The 20,561-nt window shown below is 42.5% G+C and overlaps 1 protein-coding gene across 1 annotated transcript in view; it reads right to left on the reverse strand.

The window, feature by feature from the left end:
- Positions 1-20,561, reverse strand: part of LOC131796260 (protocadherin Fat 4) — a 34,609-nt gene that overhangs the window by 8,424 nt on the left and 5,624 nt on the right. The window contains 18 exon segments of the mRNA XM_066174062.1: positions 101-336; positions 943-1,263; positions 2,027-2,338; positions 2,457-3,329; positions 3,718-4,123; positions 4,255-4,472; positions 5,231-5,704; positions 5,983-6,147; positions 6,445-7,018; positions 7,021-7,182; positions 7,303-7,541; positions 8,047-8,351; positions 8,834-9,437; positions 9,663-10,381; positions 10,649-10,867; positions 16,343-16,964; positions 17,336-17,540; positions 18,213-20,221. Of these exon segments, the coding sequence (XP_066030159.1) occupies positions 101-336; positions 943-1,263; positions 2,027-2,338; positions 2,457-3,329; positions 3,718-4,123; positions 4,255-4,472; positions 5,231-5,704; positions 5,983-6,147; positions 6,445-7,018; positions 7,021-7,182; positions 7,303-7,541; positions 8,047-8,351; positions 8,834-9,437; positions 9,663-10,381; positions 10,649-10,867; positions 16,343-16,964; positions 17,336-17,540; positions 18,213-20,221 (8,663 nt within the window).

A 20,561-nucleotide genomic window follows, 5' to 3' on the forward strand; every position in this document is an offset into this window, starting at 1 on the left:
GGGACCTAGACTCGACTTTAAACTGCGTCATCAAAAATACTGGTTACAAAGTTTAATCAAGCTTTTTATACCTTTACCAGTAGCTCCCATCTTCACTAACCTCCATAATAGCATATCTACGGTCGCTCTCTTTATCAGCTCTGTCCTTAACCGTAAGGTTCAAGACATAGAGTTCCTTTGTTTCTCTATCTAATTCAGCCCCCACAAAAACGTGTCCCTCTAGTAAGTCCATAACGAAGTCAATTCCTCCGTCCAGGCCGCTGGTGATGAAATATTCTAGCTGACCGTGAAGGCCTTGATCTGAGTCGGTTGCGTTTGCGTCAAATACTTGAGAACCTGAAGAATTCAGAGTCATGAATGTTTGGAAAACAAAGAAAAGCTTCCAAATTGTTCTAGCACTGATTCCCTTTAATTTCGAATTCCAGGGTTTAAATAAAGCTCTTGCATGCAATAAAACCGGGACCTACGTTTATCTAGTCTACATAAACTCGCTCTGGATGCAAGATAGTTCTACGTGGCTCTTCATAAATGAATGAACTAAAACAAAACTATTTTGTAACGCGCCCATAGAGCTGGCTAACCTTAATGAATCGGTAATGAGTGATTCCAAGCGTGTTGCCATTCGAATAAAACTTGTTGAGCACTATCAAGGAGTACTTAATGTACTGTAAACGGTATTTCCTTCTGGCCTTAAGTCCAAGTTGGATAAAACCATCATTGAACACTCAGTTGTATTCCTTCCTTTCCAGAAGCACTGTTCCCTATGCTACGTAAGCTGCCTCTAGCGTTAATACTCTTTAAAAGACCTTCGTGTGTGATGAGTCAGTAATTCAATGTGGTGATTTTTTCAGACGATAGATTTTTTGTTTCCTCTCAGGCCAATGGACAATGGATGCAATTCTGCCATGAAATTTTGAAAAAGAAATTTTCGAATAAACTTACCCACTGCTGTAGCTTCGGAGATATTGACGGTATAGTTTGAATGCTGGAAGACTGGGGCGAACTCGTTTTTAGCTTTTACATACAATGTTACCATAACAACAGCTACATTATTTGGAACACCGTGGTCTGTCACGTGAATCTCCAAGCTATATTCATGTTCGTTCTCATGATCTAGCCTATCATTTACAACGACTCTGTTGTCGTCCAGTCTGAACTTCTTTCCAAAGTTTCCGCTGACAATTTCAAAAGAGAAATTTCCATTTGGTCCCAGGTCTTCATCGGTGCAGGCAATTGCCGTCACGTTTGTGTCAATAGGAATGTCTGAAAAAAAACAAAACAACAAAAAAAACAAAACAAAAAAAAACATGGTACATAAATTAAAATTAGAAAAGAGAAGCGAGATTATTATTACCCTTATGCTTTTACTCTCTTTTTGGAAAATGTGGAGGATACATTTTTCTCGGTAGTGTAGATGTCTGAAAATGAATTTTTTTCCACGGCAACTCTCCTTGTTCTAAAAATGTCTCGCTCATGTCACACTTTAAACAAGGAAACTCATCAAAGGAAATCTTTGTAAAGATAACTTTGTTCTGGTAGATGCCTTGACAACGAAACCTGTCTGGGAAATAGTGTAGATGTGAACTTCATTGTTCAAAACACTTTTCAAAGTTTGCTGCGAAATCTGGTGTTTTCAGGAAATGGTGCTTTTGTTGAACGGGCAACATTGTGGCCACTTCTTACTTTCTCAAGTGGCTAAGTTTAATTGTTATCTTGTGTAAATCTAGTAGCGGCCTATCAAAAATGCTGATGTCTGACTGGTCACGATACTGCGGGCTATCTTTTCTGTTATAGACAGTGAGGAAAGTGATTACTCTAACAGTTTGCTTTAGTATCAAAACAGATGGTGTTAAATTTCTTTGAAAATTTATTTCCGGATAAAGTTTGATCAATTGCTCTCAATTTCTATGCGTGATAGTTAATTCGAGTTTGTCTTCATCAACCATCACAAGACAGAAACCAAGTTGTTGTTAAATTGATCAATACAATCATTTTCTGTCACTTTCTACACTTATTTTCCACCTACCTTCTAAAATTTCTTCGGCAAATAAAGCTGGTGTACACACAGGTGGGTTATCATTTACATCTGAAACTGAAATGTACACTGTCACATTGGAACACTTAACATCCGGGGAACTCAATGGACTGTCCTCTACCCTGAGACTAATGTTATACTGGTCAGTGGTCTCTCTGTCTAAACCCTTGACTAGTACCAGTCTTCCCTGTTCCTCGTCCAAATAGAATTTATTGTCTTCGTTGCCGCTGACGAGAACGTACCGCAGGTCTCCGTGAACTCCTGAGTCATTGTCGGTCACTTGGGCTTGAAAAACGATAGTTCCTTATGAAGAAAAAGAGTATTGGTGTTTTTAACAAATATTAGTTTTTCTGTTCAATGAACTGAAAAGATTTGTCGAGGAAAACATTTTTATGGAAGATACGAACGACAAATTTCCCACCTAATGTGATATTTTCCAAGACATCCAGATTATACAGCTGGTCATTGGCAACAAACGTTGGCTTATGTTCATTCACCGGAAGTACTTTCACCGTCAATGAGATGTACGCATGTTTCACGGGTGAGCCGGAATCAGAAACGGTCAGCAGCAGGCTGAATAATGACTCATCCTCGATGTCAAGTGACCTGTTGAGTCTCACTTCAGCCGAGGAAGACACATTGAAATTTCCTTTGTCGTTCCCCTGAGTTATTTGATAAGAAAGAATTGAAAAGGAGTCTACATCTGTACAGTTTGGAGTAAAAATCACAGTCCCTACAACTGTGGACTCCAACAAAGAAACTACCACTGCACTTTGGGTGCACGAAGGCGGGTTATCGTTGAGGTCCGAAATAGTTATGTTCACGATCGCAAGGCTCCATTTCGTTAAGGGCGCGGGAGCGTTATCAGATGCGCGCACCGTCAAGCTATACCTAGAACGTGCCTCACGGTCCAATGGCTTCCTTAGGATCAAAGTTCCAAGGTTTGGATCAAGGAGGAACATACCGTCCTCATTACCAATCAATAAGGAATAGAAAACCATGCCTTGTTTACCGCTGTCCTTGTCTTGAGCCTGCACTGTTACCAAACTGGTAGCAACAGGGGTATCCTCGGGAACAGATAAATTGTAGAAGCCATTCCGAGTGAATATTGGAGCGAATTCATTAACGGCTGTAATCACGATATATGCAGTGACCTGAGTGGAGAGTTGTGGAGATCCATTATCGCTAACAGCGATGATCAAATCGAAGTATGCCTGTGACTCCAGGTCTAGGGCAACTGATAAGTATAGGATCCCTGTGTTCGAATCAACACTAAAAGTAGAATTTGTGTTTCCTGGGAATAAAGAAAGGCATTACTATTAGGCCTCAACATATGATCTCCACTTACAAGAAATTATAAGAACACTATGGGTAAGTCGACAAATAAAAAACGTGATGATCAGGTTTGAGTGAGTCCTTACAGCTTTGGGTGGTTAGGCCTATATGGCCTCGCAATGTGAAGTTGGAAACATAAGCGTTTAACAGTACAAGTCGAGTTTTTCGAGACCATGCTGCTACAAATCCCTGTATTGATGGCATGCACATGATATCCTGGTTGCGTCGCCTAAGAAGTCGAACCAATTACCAACTAACAGCAAAAGAAAAAAAAGGGTTAAAATTTAATTGAAATCAATTTGATTTTCCACTGTTCCAATTCAAGGCATGAACAACGGAGGCTTTACCTGAAGATATATTGTATGAAACAACAGAATTTTCTCCAACGTCAGCGTCACTACATTGCAGTTTCAGTACCGTCCTATTGACCTTGAAGTTCTCTGCCACTTCGATGACGTAAGAGGAATTGTTACAAAGTGGTGGATTATCATTGACGTCAAGTAATTCAACATGAACTGTCGCTGTACTTGACAAGCTAGGAACACCTTGGTCAGTGGCTCGAATGATCAAAGAATACATTTCCTTCGTTTCACGATCTAGCTGTTTTCTTAGTACGATTACGCCCGACTTAGGATCGATTTGAAATCTCCCTTCGGAGTCGCCATCGATTAAAGAGAAGAGGACAGAGCCATCGGGTCCGTGGTCTCGGTCAGTGGCTGTCACTGATGTGATAGTGGTGCCAAAGATAATGTCCTATAACGAGCGTTCAAAACATAAATTAGGACATTTGTGTATTATGCGGACATAAGGTCATCCCCTATCCCTTAGAGAAAAAAATTGAGTTTTTATAATCCGTACAAAACAGATAAGTATCTTTAACTAACCTCTGAGTGGCTGATTGCATATGTCGAGTTACTAAACACAGGCGAAAACTCATTTACTCCGGTGACCTGGATACTGACAGTTACGTTGGTGGTGAGCTTGGGCGAGCCGCCATCAGATACCGTGATCACGAGCAGGTAGGACTTAATAGCCTCAAAGTCTAGAGTGATGAGTGTCGTGACTAGACCATCTCCGTTCACACCAAAGGCAGTCGTATTCCCTGAAAGGAAAACGTACAGCTATGCAGTCAGAAGAACCGCAGCAAATGTTAGATATACGAAATAAATACTTCATCAAATTAAGGGCATTATTCATATATCGAACTTAACGACCATAGGCCTTGACAACCACTTACATGGGACTACTTCGAAGTTGACTTGTTCTAAAAAGGATTTTTACTCTAAAAAAAATATTTAACTAAACGATCAAACCGAACAACTCCTTAATCCTCATAAACTGCATGTATTGTCTTTATCAATGAACTTCACATAAACAGTGAAGAATGATTCGATTAAGTACGACGAAGAGCATCTATCCAAAACAATAATTAACTTAAACAACAATTTCCAGAAGCAATTCTAAGAACTAGAGAACGAAAACCATGGTGAAGCATTGTTTATGGCACGTTTCTTTACGTATCTAGAGTGTTTCTTACAATAATACAAATATTTGGGAAAATACAACAAGGCTATTTTCATTCCTTAATATTTTCTTGTGCTCTTCTCAGCAGGGTCTAGAATTCATGAACTTGAATGCCCCAGAATATCAACCCAGATTTTTCCTTGTTCTAAGGAAAATTCTAACATGTATCTTTCGAGGTAAGTGGCACAACCCGGTAGCAAGATAAGGACCCTATTGTAAAAGGAAAAATCAGCGACCGTTACGTTACGTTGCGTTAGTTATAAGCAGCAAATCCCTTCTGCACAACAAATCACAATGCGAGATTGTCAACGTTTGAAGTTCTGTATTGATACTAACCAGTTGTTATTGTGTACCCACTGATCGCATTCGGCTTGAGATCTGCGTCCGAGCAGTTTAACTGAATAACTATTGTCCCTATGGCAACAGACTCTTTGATGGACGCTCCGTAAATGCAAGGATTGCATATAGGTGCGTTGTCATTGATGTCCGTGAGAGTAACTTGAAGCGTGGCTGTGGATGACAAGGGAGAAACTGGATCTTGATCACTGGCTTTAATTGTAAGACTGTAAGAGCTTGTTGTCTCCCTGTCAAGCGAACGCTTCACAAAAACCATACCATCAGTCGGCCTGATCGCAAAGACATCATTGGTATTTCCGGATGTGATTGCGTAGGTAACAACGCCATATACAGAGCCGATGTCAAGATCAGTCGCTGAAACACTGGAAGCTAATGCTCCCACACCAACATTCTCTGCCAACAGGGCGGTGTACGATCCGCCATTTGTAAATTGCGGAGAGTGTTCGTTTGCATCTAGAAAAAAGAAAAGGAAAAGGTGCTTTCCGAATTACGATTAAAGATAGAGCTAACGGCGATGAAAAAAATTTATATTTCTAGGGGAGAGAGAAGAATAAATGGGTATTGCAGATTAAGTGTATCCGGGTAGAACAAATATTTCACTTTCAATTCAACTTCATTTAACATAACCCAGCAGATCAACAAGTCAAGAATTTAACAATTCAAACAGCTAGCTCGTACTCCCTCGGTTATTTGAAAAGTGCCATTGTAAATAACGAGATGACCTTTCTTACCAGTAACGGTAACCGTTACTTTTGCTGTGTTAGAGAGCGGCTGGCTTGGGTGCCGGTCTGTTGCGGTGATCTCAAGAGAATAGAAAGAGGTTGTTTCTGCATCTAGAGCTGAGGCAACACTTAGAAATCCCTCGTCTGAGATGGAGAATCCTGTACCAACATTCCCTTAGGGAGTGAGGAAGAAAAACATAGGAAAATTGTTTACTAAGTTTAGAAAGATAATCCTTCATTGTCTGGGGTTTGAATTTGATATGAAAATCGGCTCGGATTTGTGCCTCACTAAGAGCCATCGAGAGGTCAGATTCAAACCAATCACGACCAGATGACATGCGTGTCCCCCCCCCCCCTCCAAAGCATTTATTGGATCATCGGCCATGAAGTGCTACAGACCTCTAAAGCATCTGGGGTTAGTTAGTTTACGAGCAATAAGTTTTGCGCTGAAATATGTAAGTAGTTATTTACCTGAAGTTATTGCCATAAGAAATTGTCCATTCGTACCAGAATCGGCATCCGCGCATGTCAGATTCAAGATGTTAGTAAACACGGCCGTATCTTCAGTGATTGTCACGCTATACAGGACGGGACTAAACATTGGTGCGTTATCATTGTCATCACGCAACTTTACGGTTATGCTAACAACTGACGATTTAGGGGAATTTAAATCTCCGTCAGTTGCTGTCACCAATAGAGAATATGACGTCACAGCTTCTAAGTCCAACTCCTGTTGTAACCTTATGACGCCGCTAATCTTGTCGATGTAAAATGGCGAGCCGCTGGACAGAGCAAAAGTCAACTCCCCTTGCGAGCCAGAATCACCATCTGTAGCAGTAACTGACAGAACTGAAGCACCAATCGCCGTATTTTCCGAGATGGTGACGTCATACGACGACTGGCTAAACACAGGCGCGTGTTCATTTAGTGGAGTCACTATGACATCAACATGAGATATAGACGTGTGTCGCGAGTTGATTGGTGAACTACTGTCACTTGCCTCAACAGTCAAGGAATATGATTGGGCGTCTTCAAAGTCGAGATTTTTAGCTGAGGTGATTCGACCAGTGCCAGAGGATATGTTAAAAAACCATCCGGGTCACCATCGGTTATGCTGTACACAAGGGCTGAGTTAGTGCCCAGGTCCTGGTCGGTGCATTGCAGTTGAGTGATACTGGAACCGGCTGTGGTATTTTCATAAAATTCAACCTGTAACAAAGGGTTATTCCCAGTAAAAGTACGAATCAATCAGTTGCCTCGTACGACAGAAACCAGGACAAAATCTTGCATTTATAAACCTTACATTTTGATGAATTTTAATACACTTACTTTATAATGATCAGGAAAAAACACAGGATCATTGTCATTAACATCAGTCAAAGTAACAGTGACATTCACGGACGATGATCTACGATCGGCTATGTTGCGGTCCCTGTCAGTGGCGGTGACTGTCAAAATGTAGGTATCGACATTCTCCCTGTCAAGGCTGGTCTTCACACGAATCACACCACTGTTAGTGTCGATATAGAACGGTAATGATAACGGTGTCAGGGTGTAACTCACATCTCCTAAGACAGCATTTAAAAATGTCTGACTCAGTAAAACTCATATTTGAACTGAGTATGCATCAGGATGCTCTTGGTATGCGATAAGTTAGTTAACCTTCAGTCAGGCATGCAACATACCTACCTCTTAAATATCTCTTACAAAATGGTATTTCGATTTTTCAAGTTCAATTATTTGTGACTACTGCGCATACTCACTTTGCTATCGTATAGGCTCACGATAGTAACTAAGTATAACAAAAAGAATAACATCGGAGCCAATCAAAATCTATTTAGCGGTCTTTCGGGAACAATTCGTTTCACAAACATTTGACGATCATTGTACGAGAAAACTTTCTCTATTCTTAGCCATCCTTGATGCTTCTAGAGTCCTCAACCCTCTCTTGTATTTTTCTATCTTACAAAACTACCATTGTGTTTTATTCTTCAAGTTGAAGTTAGTATTCTGCTGTGCAAATATCCTATGCTATCATTTCGTAGAACTTTTTAACAAAGACATCGGGATTACCTTGCAGTCCGTAATCTTGATCCGTAGCCGTTACCCTGATAATTGAAGTTCCCACGGCCGTGTCCTCAGTTACGCTCGTAGCATACTGAGCAAAGGCAAACAAGGGCTCATGCTCATTCACTGCAATAACATCAATACTTATTTCCATAAAAGTGGATTTTTGAGATGATGACGGACTGCTCGAGTCACGTGCACGAACTAACAATGTGAAAGTGGGCGTGGTCTCGTAGTCTAACCACGCGGCTGTAAACAGGGTGCCGTTTGAGTCTATGGTGAAGCAACTGTTAGTGTTCCCGGATATGATACTATAAAGATACAAAGAACAAAATATTCAACGCTCAGTTGACATTTGAAACATCACATAGAGCTGCAGGATTGTAATTTATCCGCGAAAGAAGAGGACAGTGGCTCGCGAAAGGCAAGTATAACACACAATCTGATAAATTTTGATTAACAGTTGGTCATAAATAATTGTACTATTATATGACCCGTTAGGTCCCGCATTTTTAATGAGAAATGTTAGACAAAATTCTTCGTATGATGGCTGTTAGATGCTAGCTAAAAGGAGAAAGGAGGAAAAAGAGAAAGCAACGGCCATACGATAAAATTATTTTTATAATTAACTGAGTTAGGTCGGGCTTGATGGGAAATATTTGGCTCTCGGTCATGACGTACGGACCTCGCTGCGCTCGGTTCGTACATTGTAACTTCGAGCTAAACATCTTCCTGTCCTCCCACTCAGTCAATGAGTACATGGCGGATAAGTAAACACGTGAGAAACCATCACCTGTAGATTAACAGGCCGTTGTTCCCTTCATCGTCATCAGAGCATGTGACAATCAATATACTAGTTCCCAGCCCCACATCTTCACTGACTGCAGCACTATACGAGGAAGGGCTACAAATGGGTTGGTTGTCGTTGGAGTCTGTGACAGTGATTGACACTGTGGCATTTACGTCATTTTCTCCATCGGTAGCCTTGACTATAAGGACATAGGATGACTCTACTTCTCGATCCAGGCTCCTTGCGAGCTGTATCGCCCCACTGTCAGCAGATATGAAGAAAAAGAATCCGGTATCTCCGGAAATGATGGAGTAAATTACTCTTCCGTGCGCATGACTTGAGTCATCCCCGTCGTTTGCCGTAACACGAATGAGCTCCATGCCGAGGCCTGTATCTTCAGGGATTGAGACCGAATAGCTGCCATTGCTGACGAAGACTGGGGCATACTCGTTGACGGGTGACACAGATATCGCGACAGAAATCTCAGTTGACAAAGGAGGGACACCTCCATCTGTGACTGTGATTACCAGGTAGTATGACGTGACTGTCTCGTAATCTAAAATGTCTGTCACGCTCACTTTGCCTGCATTTGAAATATTGAATCTTCCTGAGGGAGAAAAAAAACAGCACAGCTTACGAAACAATCTATTGGGGTAAAATTATCTAAACGCAGTAGACAGTTTCGTTATGGCCACAACATAAACATCTTTAATATCCTGAAAATTATCGTTTAGTTTGAACGAGTTGCAAAGAAAAGCCTCTTCCATGGAAAAGGTTTAGATTTACGAAGTTCACAACATTTTCATAATTTGTTCAGTATTCGTAATCTCACCATCTGAGTTTCCTGCTGAGATGGTATAAAATAATTTTCCATTGCCTCCACTGTCTGGATCGCTGCAATTAAGGGTGGCCACAACATCGCCAGAAACAGCTGACTCTAGTACTGCGGGCGCTAGCAATGTCGGAAGGCATTCTGGGTGATTGTCATTCACGTCGACCACATTCACTGTCACAGTTGCCTGGGCACTGAGCGGACTCGCTGAATCGCTGTCAGTGGCAGTCACTGTGAGAGTGATCTGAGAACTAGCCTCGTGATCTAAACTAGAAACCAATTCAATGACTCCAGTGTGACTATCAATCACGAAATTCCCGTATGTATCTCCTGTACTTATGGTGTAAGTAACCTCGCCTTGGGAACCAGCATCTGCGTCATTGGCCGACACAGTGATCAAGTCATGTCCTAGCGCCAAGCTCTCTGCGGCCGTGACGACGTAAGAGTTATTAGGGATAAAGTGAGGAATAAATTCATTGACTCCTGTAATTGTGAGGATTACCGTGGTAATGGAGGACAGTGGCAGCGAACCAGCGTCTGTGGCCTGTACAGTCACTAAGTATTCTTGTAACGACTCACAATCTGGAGAAGCACTGATGCTTATTACGCCAGTTAAAGAGTTCACTACAAAGACTCCACCATCTCCCGACAAATACTGTAAGTCACCTGAAGACAGAGAAAAAATCAAAATGCTTTCAAACATTGCTGCTTTTGTAAAACTTAAGAAAGAGTTTACTAATCAATTGTGTAACTAAAAATTTCTCTCACCAGCACGACCCGTAGTTTCTGCACCCGCTTTTATTGAAAAAAATTATAAGAAAAATCACCCTACGAGATTTGTATGCAATGGTGCACAAAGAGAAAAGCGCAGCCTGAGACAAGAAGAATGGATAAAATTGAAAGAGCAGCAAGGTTACAAACCTCTCCGTTTGAGCCCACGTCCAGGTCAGAACACGATACCGTACCAAAGAAGAAGCAACAGCTACGTTTTCTGCCACTGAAGCTGCGTAGACGGCCTCTGCACATACGGGAGTGTTATCGTTGACGTCAGTGACTGTGACGTTAATTGTAGCCATTGAGTAAAGACCCCCAGAATCCGTGCAGTGAGAGTCAGGGAATAAAAATCTTGGGATTCACGATCCAGTAGGGCAATAGTGGAGACAACTCCAGTGTTTTCATTAACAGCAAGTTGACACTGTCGGATCCTATGTCAGGGAAGATTTAGTAACATTAAACTAATATTGAGTTATGTTTCAGTATGCACGTCATCGAAAGTAAGCTTGGCTTCCTTCAGTTCGACAAATTGCTTATGCAGCTAAAAGCTGAGGGAAGAAACCAGTCGATTTCTTTTTTATCGCGATTATAACCACCTACCGAATTGGAAGATCAACTATAAACCATTTTAATTTCCAAGTTTAAAAAAAAAGTGTATTGATTAAAAAAAGGCCTGTTATCTAATCTTTCAACAATAAACCACTATAATCTTCGACAAAAACACACCGAAAAACTTTAGAAACAGCTTCCTTGGTTTTGGAAAATCCGTAGCTTGGGATGATATGCATTTGCTATAGTCACTTTGATCAATTGTGTTATTGGTGGATTCATTTGATTATTCCCAAAGTGATTGGCTGATGTAACTGTCCGATTTTAACCATCTGCTCGATTACACTGGGCTGATTACGACTGGACAGAATCATTAGCGAAAAAATGAGGCATTCTCCACCACTCACATGTAAGGACATTGTTATGGGTATAATTAACAGCATTATGGGAGCATTAAACAAAAGAAATAGACTCAGCTTCCGTGTGTAACAAAGCTAAATGTACTAACATCATAAGATCCTAGTAACGATTAAAAGATACTTTACCTGACAATGCGTATGTTATAGTGTCCTCAAGGTCACCGTCAGTTGCTGTTACCTTGGCGACACTCGTAACAGGAGCACTGCCTTCCGACACATCTACACTGAGCGTTGAAGCGCTTAAAAACTGGATCATTATCATTCACATTCACACTTTAATTATTATAACAGTGTGCCTGTATTATTCGCGCTGTCTGTGGCTGTTAGAGTTAGCGAGTAGCCCTGGACACTCTCGAAGTCAATGTCTCTCCCTGTTTGTATCAAACCGTTGCTTGTCACAGTAAAGTGAGAAAGCTGGTTGTTCCTGACAGTTCATAAGCCAGCGCCGCCTGTCAGCAGGTCTTCGTCTGAAGCAGTCACTGTCATAACAGAATGAGCCAATCCAAAGCAGTTTTCTGTCGCAGTGCCGGTTGTAAGAGGCACTATTGATAATGGTGTTTCATCATAAGGTCAATAACATTCACTATGACATTGGACAAGGGTTCTTTCCATCGTTCCATTCATCCGCTTGCGGCGTTTAAGGACGTAGGGAGAGTGTTCTCTCGTAACTCCAGAACGATAGATGTTAGCTAGCACACCATTTGCACTGTTTATGGAAATCTGAGGCTAGTGGATTCCTCCGAAGGTATACGCAAGTTATTATCTCCGATCTTGATCGCTAGCAGAGACCTGGCAAAATGCTGGACTGATGCACGGGTTCGTTCTTCAGTGATAAAGTGTAGGATGTGTTGTGTTGAACACTGGCAAATCCATTGATGTATCATTGATGGCCACCGTCAGAGGATCTGGAGATCTACAGAGTGCTCAACAGTTGAGGCACCGTCCTTCCACCCAGATAGTCAATGAGTAAAAACTGCGGCTTTCGAAGTCGATACACCCCTATCGTAGATATGATTACCTGTTACGGAACATCGTAAAAACGGCAGCTGTGGGCCCATGTGAGCGAATACGTTAGAGAGGAGTTCTGTCTTCGTCAGTAGCTGACGCTTGGATAATTTGTGTTCCAATGTCGATGTTTTCGTCGATTACCGCGCTGAATGGAGTGTTAACGCGGTAGGGCGGCATCATTATGGTCAATGACCTCGACAGTCAGTGTGGTGTCACTCCACACCACCTTTTCCGTCTGACACAGTTAGTGTTCAACAGCGAACGTAGTGAATTCTTCAAAGTTCAGGCGTGTCGAGTTTAGGGAGGACTAAGCCAGTCAATCCGTGAATTCAGTTGAATGTGAGGCTTCGTGATCCAGAAAGCGGTTGTGAAACGCAATGTGTCGTCTATCAGGGTCCGGTGGCGTTTGCAAAGAAGAGTAATGGGAAACGGTAGATGGACATTTTCGTGGCTTTGCACTGAGTAAAGGGCGATGTAAAAACATGGGTAAATCTCGTTTGTGTCTGTGATTGGTTGACGGCATCAGCGGCTTTGGGTAACTTTGTCGTCTTCCCGTCACTACAAACACTTACAGTGAGAAAAGAAATAATTCACATATTCGTAATCCAATTCTCGCAGCGGTCAGTATCAGACCAAGTCGCAGAAGAGATCTAGCTGGAAATAACGAGAGCTGTTTGTTACAGATAGCGTGGTATGGTAATTGAGGGTATCACTGCTAATCTGGATCAGTAGCTGTCGATTTGGATCCACAGTTGAACGATACGCGACATTTTCACTGATAGCAATGCTGAACGGGGTTCCCTGGAATGCAAGTGCGCATTCGGTTTCTGTCATTTACATTAATCGGTCAGAACTGGTCGCGGGCCAATCCCCCGCGGCCATCCCTGACTTCCACTGTAATTATAATCTAGGGGACTTGTGCAAAGTCTAAGGCTTGTGAGAGGCTTACTACTCCTGTGGTTGGTCTGGGATGGACAAGTAGTTGCTACCAGCACCATGCATATAAATAAAGGTCAGCGAATCGGACTGGACCTAAGGAAAATTCACACAAGAAATAATGAGTGCATTGGCAGTAGGATCTTGCAGTAAGGGCCTGTTTCTCAAAATTCTGTTAATTTGAATGGTTTAACAAACCATATTTAAAAATCTAAGTCTTCAAAACAGTAGGTTGAGCCTAAAAACAAAAAAGCAAACGATCCATTCTGGTTCGTTTTCACGGTAGTACCGGTAATTTCCAGAAACACTTACATGAAGAAAGAAATGGGCCCACGGTCTGAAACCTCCAAATTGAGTCACCGTACATATGTTTAAGAAACACGCCACTAAACCTTTCACTCCCAAGATCCTCATTAGCAATTCTGCTTACTGTCTTGCTAGACACTTTTGAGACCTTACGGACTTGAAAAATCTGGCATTTTAGGATCAACTGAAATCCCATAATTTAAATATTACTAGTATTCTCATGACTTGTTAATCCGGATCTTGTGTTGATATTGGAGGGTGAGGAAAAAAAATTTTTTTTGATCACTGCATAGGAGATTAAAAAGGATAAACTCGCTCTCCGCCTTACTCAATTAAAGCCCGTATAAAATAATGCTCGTGAATTTCTGAGGTATTTGCGCAAAGAGTTGCCCACGATGGCCCTACTATCCGTTTCCAGAAAGAATGCAACGGCTTGCCTTGACCACCCAAGATCTGGCTATCAAACTGAGAAAAAGGCTACAGAAAGATGTCATCAATCCTCAGGGATAAGAGCTATAAAGGGTTTTTTGGGGATATTAAAGACATATTCAGGTTAAGGCGGGCGGAAACTAGACAGCCATGTCACAATCAGAAGAAGGACGGCATGGTCAGTTTTTCTTCGTTACGGTGATATGGTTTGTACAACGAAGATAATGAGACTCACCACTGTCCAAGTCCAACCGCCAAGTAACATTGACCCCACGTAGCACTAACATCGTTCTCATCCACAGTGACCGGTGTAGGCGGTCCGTTGAGGATCTGGGGGGGTCATTGCTATCCACGACGGAGAAATTGTCAACGTTGTGTGTGACAGGTTCTGCATGCCATCATAGACGGGTTCTAAAGAGGTATGCAAAGGGCCTCAAAATCCAGCGCTCCAAAAAAAAAAAAAAAAAAAAAAAAATAAAAAAAAAAAAAAAAACACCAAAAAAAAAAAAAAAAAAGAAAAAAAAACCAGAAAAAAAAACAAAAATCCAGCTTTATCGAGTGATGTTTTAGACTCCAGCGTGCAGAAATTGCAAACTGGTTACTGTTTTTCCCTGCTATACTGAACCGGTAGGAGCACCAGAGCAAGATTGAGACCTTTATGTGAGCTAATGTAACGGCAGAATCGAGCAAGGTCTCCGCCACCCAGGGCGACTATGAGATATCCAGGAATACAACGTCAACGTCCATTCTTACCCGGTCACCAGTGAGACAGGGGATCCGAGTACTCAGATATGTGGCCACGCGCCCCGCGACCGGTCGGATACAGGCATCCATCCTGGTGACCACGAGAATCAAGAGGCCAGACGTTGCACCGGGGATTTGACGCTACAGCCACGCCTCCATTACCATCAGAAACCCTCACTGTCAACGAAGTAGAGTGCCTGTAGTAATATTCATCGCGCTGGGCTTAAGGTGTATGCGTACTGTGGCGGGATTTATGACAAGGTAGTCACTTTCCACTTCCGCTTTAGCTACGTGCCCGAAGTGATGTGGGCGCCGTCGGGATCTGGCTGGCATTGACGTCAATCTTAGCGGGAACCCGAGTGACGTCATTCTCGAACAAACTGACGTTAGGCGGTAGCATAGTGACGTCAGGTGCATCGTTTAACGTTTATGGCGGAGATAGCAAGATCCGTTGGGAGATACTGATTTTCCGTCATTAGCAGTTCACAGTCAGAGAATGTAAGAAGGACTAACGAGCGCTCAAAGTCCAGCTCCTTGGAAGTTTTCAATCAAAACGGCAGACGGGAAAAATCTTGAAACATCCGCTGTCTGTGCCTGATAAACTGGAAACTCAATAGAATCACCGTAGGTGCATCGTTTGCAGCAACTTGTCTAGACGGCACTTCCGCTAGGAAGTCTTCTGACTGAACGGTCGCTGCATAAGGCAGGTAAAGTCCGGATGCCAAGAATATGGGAAGAATACATGACTTCCCGAGACAGAAAGAATGCAGAGATTGATGTGGTCGTGAATGCCCCATTATTGTCATGATAACAAAGACAGTTAAAGTATAAATGATGTCCACCGTCGTGATCCACTGACCGTGAGTTAAAGCCAGATTACACCGGATGTTGGGGGCAGTGATAAAAAATTCACTGACAAATCCCAAAAAGTAGAAAATTCAAGCGGTCCGGCTTGTATTTGTCAGTGGCAATCATCCATGAGCTGTGTGCTTGTGGGTGGTGTTTTCTGCGACTGCGACTGAATAAGGCGCGGCTAAAAAGGTAGGTGAGTCATTTTTATCCGTAAGTCTAATAGTGATCACTTGCGAGACGAAAGATTTTCCATCTGTAACAGGACACTGTTAGGAATAGGACGGCTCAAAAATCGTAATCAAGACTAAAAGAAGTTTGTGATGATGCCCACTGTTTTGAGCAACTGCTGAAAATCCGTTATGTTAGCACCAGAGAGGGTGTATTCTAGGATATCGGACGAATCTTCATTCAACTGCAGAAGCCTGCAAAACCACTATGGTTCCTACGGGTAATCTTCATCAAGTGACACGCGGGTACGGAAAGTCACTACAAAACTAGGGGCATTCATTTTCGTCAGGAGGACCGTAACGCTCAAAGAAGAATCGCCGTGACCGCCGTATTCATCACGCACAATAACGTTTTAACACGTAACTAGACTTGTGCTCTCGTAATCTAACGCTCTGCTAAGTGAAACTAACCCAGTAGATGACAGGATGGAAAAATCACCACTGCCTACCCCTGATAGGAAAAAATCTCAGTATATCACCGCTGTCGTCATCAATGGCACTCGTTGCACTCACGACAGCGCTAGCATTGTTTTCGGGTAAGGTGACAGCATAAGGCGAATTAACAAACACTGGCGAATCATTTGTGTCACGGACTGAGATGGTTATAGCTTCTGTTACAGAAGTCTTACTGTCAGAGACAGAGATACTCAGAGTGTAAGTGTTCACAGACTCAAAGTCTAAGATTTTGGTGGTCGTAATACGCCCACTTGAAGATAAAGCGAAGTGGTCCGAACCCGCGATACTGAAGGTCAGCAAATCACCTGCATCTTGATCAGTGGCAGTAAGTTTTAACACGGTGGAACCACTGACTTGATTTTCATCAATTTGGGCTGCAAATGGAGCACCAACGAAGGCAGGCGAGTCATTTTGATCTACAACTGACACATTGAGTATAGTTTGAGCCATACCGCCATTCGTGTCGGAGGCAATGACTGTTAACAAATAGAATGGAAGTGATTCGTAATCTAGCGCCAGACTTAATGATACAACACCGCTAGTTAGATGAATGGAGAAGTCAGTACTTCCTGGACCAGCCAGCAGAAATGTAACTGAATCACCTAAATAAAAAAAAAAAGTAAACTATATCATCATCTTTAATCGAAATAACGCAAGCTCTCTACTAGTGATGAGGAAAATGTCCAATCTCACACGTTAGATATTTTTTGCTGAGTATTTTTCCATTTAGACAACAATACAAGAACTCTCGTGCTCTCAGATTAATTTTGAATTAATTTTGCAACTTAAGTATAATGCTCCAAGCTATCAAAAAAATGTCAAGAGGTTCGAGCTAGTAAATCAACAAACGCTCTTGATCAACAGCGGGTCAATCTCACATACATCTTTGGCGTATGAAAAGAAAAAGCTGCAAACACATGAACCCTCACAAGAGATAACAAACTAGAGGTATCATTCTCCCTAACACACTTACCAGCATCTTCATCTGTGGCGCTGACTGTATAAACTGCGCCTGCAACCTCGTTTTCATTCACGTTCACGGCGTAAGGCGCATCAGTAAATACTGGAGGGTCATTCACGTCCCGGATGCTAATAGTCAGCGGCTGAGAGACTATCGCCGAGCCATCAGAAACACGCACGGTCAGGGAGTAAGAGCTGTTCGCTTCATAATCCAAAACCTGGTAAGAAGAGATGGCAAACACATATCTACGCGAGGCTACCAAAAGAAAGAACATGTAACAGGCACAGGCAAAACGCGGGAAAGAACATGAGTCCACGTTTGATCGATTACGGTTTAACATGGTGGTTGGCCGAATAGATAAAACACTTCTGGCATAAATGACAAAAAACCAAAGTAAGTAGATAAAAATCAAAACAATTTGATCTTTGACTTTTGTCAGAATCATCGTCAACAAAAATCTTTTCGATTAAAGACTGAAGAAAATCCCAAATTCAGATTCCAGGTATGGTTATAAGAAGACTCTGAAGCAACTTTTATTTAAGTGTTAAAAAGTATAAGGGATTTCCTTTTTTTCTGCAGTAAACTCCCTAACTGGTTTCAAAAACTCGCAAAACCCTCATCAAAAAATGCAAGAAACTGAAACCAGACAGTTTAGTCGCCGACGTTTTTCTTCGCTTAACTGCATTTACAGCTATTCCCCATAAAGTCCTTATTAGCGTCATATGGCATATCCATATTTCTAACTGAATATTATTAACACTGTGTCTGGTTTCACGATACTCGATCGAAATACACTCGTCAGAATGAACTAGACACAATAACCCACCCCAGTTTACAGTTTTCCTCTACATAATCATCTAGAAAAGTTTTTATGATAGAATATATATACCTGGTTGGTTGTTATAATTCCGTTGGATGTACCAATGGTAAAGTCATTACTTCCGGTTAGACTGAACGTCAAAAAGTGGCCGTCTTGATCAGTCGCCGTAAGAGAAATGACAGTGCTACCAATTGCAACGTTCTCGTTCACGCTCGCACTATAAGGCGTTCCCACAAAGGCGGGGCCATCATTTTGATTGACAACGTTAACATAGAGTGACGTAACTGCCACTCCTCCATAACTGTCACTAGCCCGGACCGTTAGTGTGTAACCGCTGACAGATTCAAAATCAAGTACTTCAACCAAGGACACGACTCCACTACTGGAATGCACTGAAAATAACTCACTTCCTACACCATATAAGGTGAACGAAATGGCATCCCCGTCCTCGTCTGAGGCACTTACAGTGAAAAGATTTCCACTGTTGACGTTTTCGTCGACACTGACAGTGTAAGGCGTGTTAGAAAACATGGGAGCGTCGTTTGCGTTATCCACAGTGATAGTTATCCGTTCAACAACAGTCACATTGCCGTCTGATACCGCCACGTTCAGTGTATAAGAACTAATATTTTCTCTGTTGAGCTCTTGTGCTGTGGTAATAACTCCGGTGCTTAAGCTTATTCTAAAATGGTTCCTATTGACTCCAGATAAGCTGTAGCTCAGAGCGTCTGAAGCGTCTTCATCGCTCGCTTGTACTGTTACCACGGTGGTTCCCGCAGGGAGATTTTCATCGATATTCACGCTGTACGGTGTACCTACAAACTGTGGCAAGTCGTCCTGATTGACAACTGTCACATTAAGGCTTGAAGTGGCCACGCCTCCGTTCGAATCACTGGCTGTGACAGTGAGGTAATACACAGGCGTGGCCTCAAAATCCAAAGCACGTGTCAGAGTCACCACGCCTGTGATAGGGTTAAGCGAAAAGTCCACACTTCCAGATCCAGTTAGAGTAAACGTCAAAGAATCGCCACTATCTTGATCTGTTGCGTTAGCTGTGTAAACAACGGCTGTTGCGTCGTTTTCGACCACGCTGACAGCGTAGGAGCCTGCGGTGAAAGAAGGCGCGTCATTCTTGTCAAGAACGGTGATTGACAGTGGCTCCCTGACAGAAGTTGTACCGTCAGTTACATTGACAAAAAGCGCATAGGAGCGCACGGTCTCCCGGTCTAGTGGTTGTGTAGTGGTCACCAGGCCTGTGAGTGAGTTAATTTCAAAGTGACTGCTGTCTTCTCCGGATAGAAAATATGTTAGAGAATCACCACTGTCCTCATCAGTCGCGGTCACTTGTACAACATGGAATCCTGTTCGAAGATTTTCATCGATACTCGCACTGTATGGTGTTGCAACAAATCTTGGCGATTCGTTCAAATCGTTCACTGTCACTTCAAGATTCGTTGTTGAGCTTTCCCCATTGCTATCAAGCACAAGGATCGATAAGGAATACGAAGGTGTTAATTCATAGTTGAGTGCGCGAGACAGAGTTATGACTCCTGTGGAAGAGTGTAAAACGAAATCAGCTGAACCTGAGCCAGAGAGAAAATACCGCAAGCTGTCGGCGGTATCCTGGTCTGTTGCACTCACAGTGTATACGGGTGCGCCTGCGTCGTTTTCATCAACCGCTTTTAGATACGGCGCGTTCTTAAACACGGGTGCATCGTTCTTATTGTTTACAGTAATTGTCAAAGAAGTTGTTACGGTTGTTTTGCCGTCCTGCACTGATACAGTGAGGGCGTATGAGGTCACTGTTTCATAATCTAAGCTCTTTGCAGTGCTTATAAGACCAGTACTGCTTGATATCGCAAAGTCAGCGTTGTTGGTACCCAAAAGACTGTACTGCAGCGTATCACCGCTGTCATCATCGATTGCCGAAGCCGTTAGTAAGGTGAATCCACTTGAAAGCCCTTCATCAATGGCCGCCGTATATGGCGCCCCAAGGAATTGTGGGGCATCGTTTGCATTTGTTACACTGATGGTGAGACTGCTGGAGTCGCGGCCGCCTTTTCCATCAGAAACATGTACTATGGGGGAGAAGTAAGAGTATATGAGTGATATATGATTAAAAAGGAACCAAAAGTATATAACAGAAAGACCTTCAAACAAAATAGTACAAAATCCATAAATACAGTTGCAAGACTGCAAAAGGTTAATCTGAGAATGGGATCGCACAGGCACACAATTTGTTACAAATGAATGAACAATCGCTTTTCAGTACGATTTGGAGTCATTATTAGTTGCAAAGTCTAGCCATTAATCGAGAAGCGCAGCGTTTCGTCTCTTACACTGCCAGTCTTCGTCAACAGGTCCAACCTCATCGACTGACGAAGACAGTGCCTGGCAGTACAGCAGACGAACAGTGAG

This window comes from Pocillopora verrucosa, chromosome 11, assembly GCF_036669915.1.
Source record: "Pocillopora verrucosa isolate sample1 chromosome 11, ASM3666991v2, whole genome shotgun sequence".
Classification (NCBI taxonomy): Eukaryota; Metazoa; Cnidaria; class Anthozoa; order Scleractinia; family Pocilloporidae; genus Pocillopora; species Pocillopora verrucosa.